Source organism: Kogia breviceps, chromosome 19, assembly GCF_026419965.1.
Source record: "Kogia breviceps isolate mKogBre1 chromosome 19, mKogBre1 haplotype 1, whole genome shotgun sequence".
NCBI classification, from domain to species: Eukaryota; Metazoa; Chordata; class Mammalia; order Artiodactyla; family Physeteridae; genus Kogia; species Kogia breviceps.
In genome coordinates, this window is record NC_081328.1 from 7,783,139 (window position 1) to 7,795,700 (window position 12,562).

Consider the following 12,562-nt stretch of genomic DNA (forward strand, 5'->3'; position numbering starts at 1 on the left):
TGCCCAGGGCGCCCTCCTCGTTCCAGGTAACACTGAATCCTCCGCCAGAGCAGTGAGCCGGAACTGATAATGTTATCCCTCCTTCATCGTGACTGTTCTAAGGACTTTTTATTGCAAAGGCATCTGCCCGACCAATCCATTTATGGTTTGCCTGTTCTCACGTCGTAAGATTCCGAAGGCGCATGAAGAAATATGATTCCAGATAGACAAATAACTACTCTATTGGAGGGAATTATAAGTTGCAGGAAAAATAATTAGGTACTACTTCCAACACTCATGAAGACTTCCCCTATAACCTTCCCTGTACTGTTTTGGGGAAATGCCATCTCTAATGTAAAAATATCCACCTACTTATTCCACTTATCATTATAGTATAAAAATGACACTCCTCAAGGTTGCCTGGAACACCTAAACGTGAGGCATATTAATTTTATTCTTACCACCACTGAGGAGCCCCAACGGTTGGAATAAAGTTCTGATTCATAGGTTGATATTTTAGAATGTGCTTTTAATGAAATGTGTACAAAGAAAGCCCTGATCTATATATTATTTTAAAGTGTGCTCCTTAATGAAATACATACACTTCAAGGTAGAATTCTCTTAAGGGAGAGAGAAAAACCAGAACACTCCACTCCACAAGGATGAACAACAAAAAGCTTTTTAGAGTGGACTATGTATCACATCAGGGCCTCCACAAAGGTGCCACCATCACTGAGGAAAGCAGAAAATACAAGTTCCTTTAAGAAGCTGTGAAAATTTCTATATTGCTTTCACAGAACAAGGACAAGCTGCCTCTCTGACTCAAATCAGAGACAGTGGCAAGGGACCACTGGTGCCTCAGTTGCTGCTCCACTACCAGCTACCTTAAGTCACACAGTCAGCATCTCAGACCACAGGTCCTAACCAGTTACCTAGACTAACGCACACCCGTACAAGAGTATAGCCGTGCAGCATTTTGTTGGTTTTTCTTTTTTTTTTTAATTGAGTAGAACAATATGTACTGACACGGAAAGATACTGGCAATATAAGTCACCACAGGCATATTGCAGAGCAGTATTTAAAGCATCCCAGGGGCTTCCCCGGTGGCGCAGTGGTTAAGAATCCACCTGCCAATGCAGGGAACACGGGTTCGAGCCCTGGTCTGGGAAGATCCCACGTGCCGCGGAGCAACTAAGCCCACGCGCCACAACTACTGAGCCTGCACTCTAGAGCCCGCAAGACACAACTACTGGAGCCCGCGTGCCTAGAGCTTGTGCTCCGCAACAAGAGAAGCCACCGCAATGAGGAGTAGCCCCCGCTCGCCACAACTAGAGAAAGCCCATGTGCAGCAACGAAGACCCAACACAGCCAAAAAGAAAAGAATCCATCTGCCAATGCAGGCGACACAGGTTCGATCCCTGGTCCGGGAATGTCCCACATGCCGTGAAGCAACTAAGCTCATGCTCCACAACTACTGAGCCTGCGCTCTAGAGCCCGCGAGCTACAACTACTGAAGCCCGCGCACCTAGAGCCCGTGCTCCGCAACAAGAGAAGCCACCGCAGTGAGAAGCCCGCGCACTGCAACCAAGAGTAGCCCCTGCTCGCCACAATTAGAGAAAGCCCACGCACAGCAACGAAGACCCAACACAGCCAAAAATCAATTAAATTAATTAAAATAAAGTATCCCATAAGTTTTTAAAAGTGTATAGCAGATGCATAAAAATATGATTTTACATGCTAGGAATAACTATAAGGATGCAAAAACAGTGTGAAAATGGAAAACACTTTTTACTTTATATACTCTGTACCAACTGACATATTTTTTGTTTTAAGGATGTACCACTGCTTTAATCTTACAACCATTTTTTTTAATTCTTAATTCCCCAAAAAACATCTTCACATCATACAAAACTTGTATCTCCTAAACTGTACTTGATCCAGTGGTTTTATATTTTTCTAAAATCTTCAGACAGAAGGTTTGTTGAAGAGTTCACACATACATGATCATCATGTTCTCTTCTACTCTTAACAAATATTTGCCAAGAAAGTCTACCAGCCTGCAAGCGCCCTGAGCACAAGGACCGTACCCTAGTCACCTTTACTCCCCAGAGCCGAACACAGATGCCTTTCAAGAGTCTGCTTCCCAGGACAGAAGTTTCAGAGTCAGGGTTCCCAGGGCAACAGACTCCATGGGGACTAGAAGACAACAGACTTCATGTCCCCTCAGATCTCAATGATAACGCTTCAGGTAGGTTTATCAAACTGAGTTTATCTTTTCAAAGTTCAACAAGCTCAATTAATAATGGGCAACTTCACTACCAAAAAATTAACGTTTAGAATTTCCAAGACTTACCCTTTGTCGAAGAAAGACGTGTGCCCTGATCGAGAGAACTTCGTGCCGTTGCTATTCATCACCCCACAGTTAACATTCCCTGAAATATAGGATTTTCGTGATGCTTGGTCCTTTGCAAAATTCCTGCAAGCTGCTAATTTGGATTCTAAAGCCTACAAAAGGAAGAAGGAATGATTTGGTTGTCAAAACAGTAGCTGCACATAAAAATTTGCATTTCAAACCATTTCTATGTCAAGACTCAAATCTTACTCTCTCAGTTGATAATGATGGCTGTTTAAGCCATATCAATCACCTTTCTAATAGAAAGAGGGAATATTTATGCTGACTCCCTTTCTAATGAACTCAGAATATATACTTCTCTCAGTGTTACTGAGGGATACAGATATAATCCTCACCTTACAACTAAGAAAAATGTGGCACAGTACACAGAGATGGATCCCAGGTCTCCTGGCTCTATCCACTGTTTCTTTCTAAGTTGTAGACTGTTAGTTGGCTAGTTGGGTGTGTGCATGTGTGTGTTTTGGGAGCAAGCATTTTAAAGAATGCCAAAACATCACTTGAAAATTTTTTAAAGCAGCCAATTCTTTCTTTAGGGCTTCAGGTTAGTCGTTTCTACCGTTTCAGAATGGATAAGTTCATTTACAACACCTCACATGATGTTAAATGCTATTCTACTCCTGAGAGCACACTGTAAAACGTCTAATACCCTTCGTCTATAATTAAATAATTCACCTGAAAATGACACCAGCCCGTTAGCATTTACCTCTGAGTGCCTGCTTAGCACCTGTCACAACACCTGGTCAGTGCCAGGTTCTACAAACCAACAGATGACATGAAGAGAACAGAAGTTTCTCATCAATTTCCATCGCTCACAAACATCACCAACTCCCCCTTTCCCGAAAACACTTTACCAAATCAAACCCCTTTCCCCCCAAAAAAAAAGACAAAAAATAGTCCAATCCTATTATCCATGACACTAAGGAATGTGGAATACATAGATAAATTAAACCCACAGGGACTTCCCTGGTGGCGCAGTGGTTAAGAATCTGCCTGCCAATGCAGGGGACGTGGGTTTGAGCCCTAGTCAGGGAAGATCCCACATGCCGAGGAGCAACTAAGCCCGTGCACCACAAGTACTGAGCCCACGAGCCACAACTACTGAAGCCCACGTGTCTAGAGCCCGTGCTCCACAACAAGAGAAGCCACCGCAATGAGCTCACGCACCACAAAGAGAAGCCCGCGCACCGCAACGAAGAGTAGCCCCCGTCACCGCAACTAGAGAAAGCCCGCATGCAGCAACGAAGACCCAACGCAGCCAAAAATAAATACATAAAATAAATTTATTTTAAAAAAGTTAAATCCACAAATAACATATTCCACTCTGAGAACTCTCCCCCCATAATTTCAACAACAGCCATTAAGACAGAGCAAGAAAAACAGACCGAAACTTCTTTCTCTTCTCCTTTCTTAAAATAACAGTATCATGACCTAGTAAAATAACAACGAAAGAAGGAAGAGAGGTAGTGACCTTGTAGGACAAGCTCTGAATAAGTATTTTTTCAGCATCTTATTAAATAGACACATACACAATAAAAATTGAGAGCCATTAACTTCCTATATTCAAGACACTCATTTATTTGTTCTGATATTTGCTGAGAATCTATCATATAACAGGTACAACTTGTGTTTGAGGTGTCGGTGAGACAGCCTAATGCAAGCACTGGGTCTGGCACTCAAAAACAGTGGACTAGAAATCAAGATTTAGACCATATCCACACCACGTAGGAGGTGAAAGTGTGGTTGTGAAGAAGATCAGAAAGGTAAGGACAGAACTCTGAGCAAAATCAACAACGAAAGGTGGGCAGCTGAAGACCCAACAAGACGACAAGCAGGAATGGGCAGGAAGGCAAGCAGATGTGACACAGCAACACAGCATCAGAAACGCAGAGCAAAGAAGGCCATTTCACAAAAAATAAGTCAGTGTTGAATGTTTCAAGTAAAATTAGGACACAACAGCATCTCTTGGATTTGACAGCACTGAGATCATCAGTGAGCAATTTGAGTGGAGTGAGCAGGAAACAGAGCCCAGACTAGGCTATCTGGGGAGTGTGTACGCCATCAAAACTGCTAACAATAAATGGAGACATGCTTTCAAAAACTTGGCTGGGAAGGGAAAAGAGAAACAGAATGACAGCTAAAGAGAGGCGTAGGGTAAAAGGAAAGAATAGCTGCTTTTATTTTTGCTTTTAAGGTTTAAAAAGTGTATAATATGTAACATATAAATATTAAAGTATAAATAGTAGATATAAAGTATATATATATGTAATACATTATACATAAATATTGTATATAAATATTAAAACATATAGTAAAAGTCTGAAGATACAGGAGACATAAAGATGAGAAGGCTGGAAAGAACGAGATCCAAAGCACAGAGGGACAAAATTAGCCGTGAGAGGAATGTGATACTTTTACCACTGAGATAAAAAGGAAGAACAGCCACAGAGGTAATAATAGGAGAGTACTAAAATAAGGTTAAGAGAGGAAAACAAAGTTTAAATAGATGGCCTTGATTTCTCAGTGAAGAGGATGCAAGAGTGGGAATGGGGCTTCCAGGTGAAGTCAGTGGACAAAGTAGTGTGAAGTAGAAAATGCAATATTCATAAAAGTAGGCAGGGGCTGGAGGATAACAGCAGACCAAAAACTCTAACGACACCTTAAAAGACAAACTGTCAGCTGAATGTGTAAACAACGCAAGGACTCTAAGTTCAACTTCTGTGCACCATTTCTAAATAAATTACTTAAGGTACTAAAGCCAAACAGGGAACAACGATGACAACATGGGGTCCAGGAACAGGCAGAACTAACCCAAGAGTATAATGAAGAGAAATTCACGGCTGACAGCAGTGCAGCAGCCCTAGAAGCATATCAGAGCACTCAGTAAATAAGAAGCCGGAAGATACAAGATATAGCAAAGAAAGTGTATGTTTCTTCCCTCCACAAGAAAACAAAGGTGGGCTTCCCTGGTGGCGCAGTGGTTGAGAATCCGCCTGCCGATGCAGGAGACACGAGTTCGTGCCCGGGTCCGGGAGGATCCCACGTGCCGCGGAGCGGCTGGGCCAGTGAGCCATGGCTGCTGAGCCTGCGCGTCCGGAGCCTGTGCTCCGCAACGGGAGAGGCCACAACAGTGAGAGGCCCGCGTACCACAAAAAAAAAAAAAAAAGAAAAAGAAAACAAAGGTGATCAGAAATGCTAAGACCCATGATAACAAAAATATCCAAGGATACACAAATTATATATGCATACAAAGGCTGAATGTAATTTTAAAAAATAAAAATCGTTGAATTCGTTGAAATGACAGGATTTTCGGAGCTTTTTTCTTTTTATTTATTTTATTGTGATCTTGTAAAAATTGTTTTGCAGTGAAAATAAAAAAGATGGCCAATTAAAAAAATGTTAAGAAAAAGACATACATGTCCATGTCAACTGTAATACAAATATGAAAAAACCTAATATGGTTTTGAGTAAGTAATAGGTAAAGAACAAAATGCTTGAAACACCTGTTGAGCAGCACAAGTAAAACAGCCCTAGAACCCAGCTCCTCCTCTATGATTATTCTGTAAATAATACACATGTAGGCATAATATTTTAGGTGCTGTTGACTAACTTTCAGAACCAATCAATGGAGAGCTCAGGAAGGGACAGAGACACACAACAGGGAGCTGAGATACAGTCTAATAAATTCAGAAACATAGGTTTAAGCATGTTATTTAAAGTTATAGAAATAACCAAAAGAACAAAAAATAAAAAATTAGGAGGATGTAAATTAAATTCCTCATCTTTTTGCTTAAATTGTTAAGATACTGAAAAGCAAGCACATTACTTCAAGTTATAGGTTACAACAAATAGGTTAAACTAATACAACGCAATCATGTTAGGAGTAAGGGAAGATTACTCTATGTACTGTGTGAATGATTGTGCACATTACTTTTTATAGTAACTTTAAAATGCAGATTGAGAGTTAATCTCACAAACAATAATTTTATGAGCCAGAAAAGGTAACAATAGGACCTTTTATCTTGGCCTCCCATTTCTTCTTTATGTAAAGTATAATGCAATTTCTGCTTTTTTCAGAAAGAGTCACACACACAAAAAAATAAGTGAAGGGGCGGTGGATAGTGGGAAGTTTCAGGGGTAGATTATTGAAAAGAGAAATAAAAGTCACTGAGGGAAACGGAAAAGAAAACTAATGCTAGAAATGCTAACTTTACAGTGGCTTAAAAATCTACAAGGTCATATAACTGTTTCCTGTGATCTGGATAAAGGAAAGAAATCCACTTCCTTGACTGATCCAGGCTGCAGGTCTCCTCCATGGCCAAAAAGCCCATGAGTCAACAGTGGCAAAGTAAGCGATCCGTGGATCACAGATGAGTAGGAACAAAGTGAAAGCAAGAGATAACCAAAAAATCAAAACAAGAGTACTGCTCTCGATAAAGTCAAACAGTAGGTATTACACAGAGTAAAAAACGGAATAAGCACAAAACCAAGTTTAATATTCCAAAAGCCGAAATGTTCTGGAACGCAAGGTTAGAGCCACGGAGACAGCACTGGAGTTGAGGGGGCCGAGCAGCAGTAAGACGTGTATGACTAAGCACAGAAATTCATGTCACGAGCCAACGCAGAAGTGCTATGAAGAAAAAGCCTGGGGATGACCAGGAGGACAGCAGGCAGAGCAAAGAAAAGGATCAGAGGGCGGTATAAGACACACAGCCTTAGAGGAAACATCCAGGGGGAACATGAAGAAGGCCCAGTGGGAACTTGGGAGCTAAGCGCAGGGACCTTCTGCAGAGGCGCTGGCGAGGCTGAGCCCTGGTGGTGTTCACAGTCTCAGCTGGTCACGGGATGCTCTTGCATCTCAACTTAATTACAGACTTTACCACAGTAAGGCATCCTTTTTTTCTTCCCTCACTACAAATTAAGAAATAATTCATTACCTTGGCAGCTGAAACAACTAGTGATAAATAATTAAAGGCTTACCCCTACTTTCCGTAAGAGGTCCCCCACGATGTTTAGTGCTGATATCCTAGCTGAAGGAGTCAGTGGACTGGTACCAAAACCGTTTGGTATAGCTAGAGAAAGATAAAAGGGGAGTGATTACTCTTGCAGTTCCCTTTACATTTGGGTTTTGATATTACAAAGCAGTATACGCTCAATGAAAGATCAATACAGTATTCCAAACTATGGATAAAGTATGAAGTGGAGACACCACAGATATCTCCATTGGCTGTTTAGATTATATCCAATTTTTCATCACTATAAACAATGCTAAAAGGACATATACCCTTAAAACATCTAGACAAGTATTTCTGGAGGAGAGTTTCCTAAAAGTAGAACTGCTGAGTCAGAGGATATGCCCATATTTTCCACCTTAATATCCTGCCAAAATGTTCTCTAGGTTGTGTCAGTATCAGCAGTCTGAACGGTAATGCCCTCAATAGTATTAGACATCTTTTTTTCCTGCCAATTTGATAGTCACTTTGTTTTAATTTGTTTCCCTAATCAAAGAGTCATTTGAATCTTTTTTTCTGGAAGTCATCTGTTTATCTCTGCACTTTTTTCTACTGGGTTGTCTTTAATCAATTTGCAAGAGCCCTATACACTATAGATATTCACCTTTTCTCTTATATACGTTGTACTTCCCAGTGTGACATTTATCCCTTAAACTTGGTGGTTTGGGGGGTAGCCTTGGGCTTCCTCACTGCAACATAATAAAACGTTCCCCAGGGGCTTCCCTGGTGGCGCAGTGGTTGAGAATCTGCCTGCCAATTCAGGGGACACGGATTCGAGCCCTGGTCTGGGAAGATCCCACATGCCACGGAGCGACTGGGCCCGTGAGTCACAATTACTGAGCCTGCGTGTCTGGAGCCTGTGCTCCGCAACAAGAGAGGCCGCGATAGTGAGAGGCCCGCGCACCGCGATGAAGAGGGGCCCCCACTTGCCACAGCTAGAGAAAGCCCTCGCACAGAAACGAAGACCCAACATAGCCATAAATAAATAAATAAACTTAAAAAAAAAAAACTGTTCCCCACATTTTCTCCTAATGTTTTTCTAAAACACTTTTTACCACTTAGATTAGTAAACTCATCAAATATCTAAATTTTTCCCCTCCAAATGGATATCTAATTGTTGTAATACCATTTAGTGAAAAAGACTTATCTCATCTGAAATGTCACTAAAACCACACAGTGAATTCTCTATACATTTCAAGTTCCAGTAAATTATTTGTCTATTCTACCAGAAATATGCTGCTTTAGTTATTATAGTGTTAAAATATATTTCCTAAAGGGCAAAGCCTTTTCTTATTACTAACCTCCTATTTCAAACTTTTATTGACTATTCTTGCACATTTACTCTTCCAGAGTAACTTCATTAAAAATAAAGTTTTCTTTTTAATTTTTATTTTATATTTGGCTGCATTGGATCTTCACTGCTGCGCGTGAGCTTTTCTCTGGTTGTGGGGAGCAGGGGCTACTCTTCGTTGCGGTGCGCGGGCTTCTCATTGCGGTGGCTTCTCTTGTTGTGGAGCACGGGCTCTAGGCACATGGGCTCAGTAGTTGTGGTTCACAGGCACTAGGGTGCAGGCTCAGTTGTTCTGGCGCACGGGCTTAGTTGCTCCACGGCATGTGGGATCTTCCCGGACCAGGGCACGAATCCGTGTCCCCTGCATCGGCAGGCGGACTCTCAACCACTGTGCCACCAGGGAAGCCCATCCCCAGAGTAACTTTAAAATCAACTTCACAACTTTAAAAATCCTATTAGGATTTTTATTAGAAATTTAAACTATTGATTGATTTGGGAAAAACGGATATTGCAACTAAATTAAGTCTTCCTATTCTGAATCATGGTATTTAACATGATATTTATTCACATCTTCTTTCATGCCCAAAGGTTTTCAGTCGTGCACATTTCTTCAATTAATTTTTGAGATATTAAAGCATGGCGGTTAAGAGCTCTGGAGCTCAACTACTAGATACACATCCATCTCTGCCGTTAACTGTGTGACCTTAAGTAACCAAATGTGAAAGGGGCTAATAAAAGCACTTAAATCATAAAGTTGTTAAGTTTAAATTCATTAATAAATTTTGTTTTTTGGCCATGCCTCGCAGCAGGCAGGGTCTTAGTTCCTTGACCAGGGATTGAACACACGCCCCCTGCAGTGGAAGTGCAGAGTCCTAACCACTGGACTGCCAGGGAAGTCCCAAAATTCATTAATAATTTTTTTAAATGCAAAGCACATAGTAAGTGCTCAATAAATGTTACTATTATTTTTATGTGCTTTCTACAGAGTTGTAATCAGCAGGTAAAATGCTTTTGTTGCTGCTGCTGCTACCCTTGTCCTCTAGAATACAACCGCACTGAAGGTAGCAACTTAGTTTTATTAGACCACTATCCTCCCCGCATCCTGAGTAATGCTACATGACATAACAGGTGCTCAATGTGATACAAAGAAACTGCTATACTTCTCTTGGCAGAAATTTCTGGATCTTCTTTTGCCCTATTCCCCTCAAATTTTATATTTTAGGTATTATTAAATCTGTACTTTTATGGTAAGTTGTCTTGAATGTTTTGGAAACAGGCATTTTATCAATAAAACACAATTAGAGCTAGACCACTTCATAGAGATCAGCTCTTCAATCTTGCAGACCACTTCGTAGAGATCAGCTCTTCAATCTTGCCACTGATTTCTCTAACCTCTGGCTTCTCACTGTGTCTGTGCAGACTTTCTTGTCATGAAACGGCAGCTTTTAGGTCAACGAAAGCTCATGCTACCAGTTCCAATCGAAAAACGTGTCTGTCTGGACACATATTACTACCTTAGGGTTGACATTACCGTAACTGTGCCAGAGCAAAAGCTCTGTGTCCTACTAACACCCCCTTGAGGCTCCAGACTATTCTGATTAGTGCTCAACTAAAGAATTTTCAGAATTTATCTGCATAATTCTAATTAGTAACATAAAAGCAAAGCTTTGTTAATTCTCAAATGCTAGTAATTGTAAGGTCCTCAAATACACAAGCAGCCATTCCAAAAAAAACGAGAGCTTCTGACGATTGCTGTCATCTATCTACTTCCTGCTCTGCATTCTCAGTAGCAGAGTCAGCACATACCAGTACCATCAATAACGTAACTATACAGAATTTTCACATACCTTACACCTCACCTCATAAAAAGATGAAGATAGGGTAAATTATCTATTCAAGGGCTACTGAGCACTTGCAATGAGGCCAAAGCAATTAGAAACTCAATTTTAAATTTTAATTCATTTAAATCAATAAAAATTTAAAATTTAAATGGTCACATTGGCGTAGCTACTGTATTGGGCAGCACAAATATGGGGTGTACTAACCGCCCAGACAGAAACCTTCTCGTTTCACTCCGAAAGAAAGTTCTATATTAAAAAAAAAAAAAAAGTGTGAAGAAAGACAGCTTCCACTGGGGGAGAAGAAAGTATGGGGGTGTGTGGAAGTAGCTGAAATATGATCTCCAAGCTGCAAAAACTAAATAAATCTCAATTGAGAGCTTCAGGGTTCCATTTTTAACGTTCTATCTAGTGGCTACTAAATCATTTTTCTGCTTACCTGGATTAAAAAAAAACACCTTGACTGATGGCAAAAGGCATATTCTTTCTGTACTATTCATCAGTTACTCTGAACATCACCTATGAAAATGGCAGCTACTGGGGCATGTTATAGAATGGACATGTCCACCCAAGCCAATCTTAGACAAGTCTGAATGGTAACTCAGTGAGTCTCTGTACTTTCTGTGTATAAAGCCTTCTAGTCTCCCATGATATGTCAAGTGGCAAAAGAAATAAAACTGCATTTAAATACAATCCCAAACACAACACCATAAAGCAACTATACTCAAATAAAAAATTTAAAAAAAAATACGATTCCAAAACTTGTGTATAACAAGGTGACACAAACACAAAAAAGCACACACAATAGAAAAAAATTCAAAGTGTTAACAAGAGTTGACTTTGAGCACTAAGATTACAGAAGGATTTTATTTTTTCTCGTTTTTAAATTTTTCTACATTAACATGTATTACTGCTATAGTCAAAAAATACACTTCCCTTAAAAACTTTTATTAAAATTTCAAGTTATTAAGCTGCTCTTGTCTTAAATGTAGCCCTCATCTCACTGTTTCCTACTAATGAGTTGGCCTAGGAGAATAATGCCTTCCGCTTTACTCAGTGCTAGATTTAACCAACTTTTAAACTGAAATGATTGCTTAGGGACTTCCCTGGTGGTCCAGTGGTTAAGACTCCGTGCTTCCAATGCAGGGGGCACGGGTTCGATCCCTGGTTGGGGAACTAAGATCCCACATGTCACACAACATGGCCAAAAAAAAAAAATTAAAATGATTGCTTAAACCTTAGCAACACCTGCTTCACCAGCAAAGCCTCTTAGTGGATAATCAACCACAGGTTCAAAAAGAAAAGACACTACAAACCTTTTGGTGAAGGAAAACTGTTCTCTGTTCCTTTGCCAACAGGAGTAGCTGGCAAAGAAAGTGATGCTTGGACAGCAGAATCCATCTTTTCACAGTCTAGAGTTGGAGAACTGGGAGCCGACTTTCTAGTTACTTCCTGCTGTCTCTCCCGAACAGCTAGTTCTTGTCTTAAATCTGTAAAATGTTGCAAAAGTAGTAATATTCACTAGAGGAAGCAAATACATCAAGCAAAGTCGCATCTGAAATGGCATAAAGACACTCTTCCTAAATTACTACTTCTCAAAAATGAATTTCCTATTTAACAATTTTTATTTCCGGGGAAATAAAAATGACAACAACCCTACTGTCTACATGATCCTTTAGACTTTAAAAATGCTATAAACTTAACAGCACAATTATTTATGCCTATATGAAAACACAGGGCAGAGTCCAAAGCAGAACTCACAGTGAACATATATGACACAAAAATAAATATTCTTTACCAGCTCATTTGCATTTATTTTGAAATGATGATGTAGTTTGGGGATTATTACAAAATCAATGAAGTGCATTTTTGTCATTTTAAATGGGTTGGCTTTTTTTTTTTTTTTTTTTTTTTTTTTTTTTTTTTTTTTTACTAACTATCCTATGAAATACTTTGTTTTAGAAAGGAAGTAGTCAAAATAGTTGCAAATTGTTTTGTTTTGAAATATTGAATTTTTAACCCAAAATTAATG

At 40.0% G+C, this 12,562-nt stretch overlaps 1 protein-coding gene across 4 annotated transcripts in view; it reads right to left on the reverse strand.

The window, feature by feature from the left end:
* The window catches only part of NDEL1 (nudE neurodevelopment protein 1 like 1), a 36,742-nt gene that overhangs the window by 7,818 nt on the left and 16,362 nt on the right, over nucleotides 1-12,562 (reverse strand). For all 4 annotated transcript variants that reach the window (XM_059047516.2, XM_059047519.2, XM_059047518.2 and 1 more), the window contains exons 6-8: nucleotides 11,847-12,020; nucleotides 7,370-7,461; nucleotides 2,333-2,484 (exon numbers count right to left, since the gene is read on the reverse strand). In XM_059047516.2, the coding sequence (XP_058903499.1) occupies nucleotides 2,333-2,484; nucleotides 7,370-7,461; nucleotides 11,847-12,020 (418 nt within the window). The remainder of the gene's footprint in view (nucleotides 1-2,332; nucleotides 2,485-7,369; nucleotides 7,462-11,846; nucleotides 12,021-12,562) is intronic.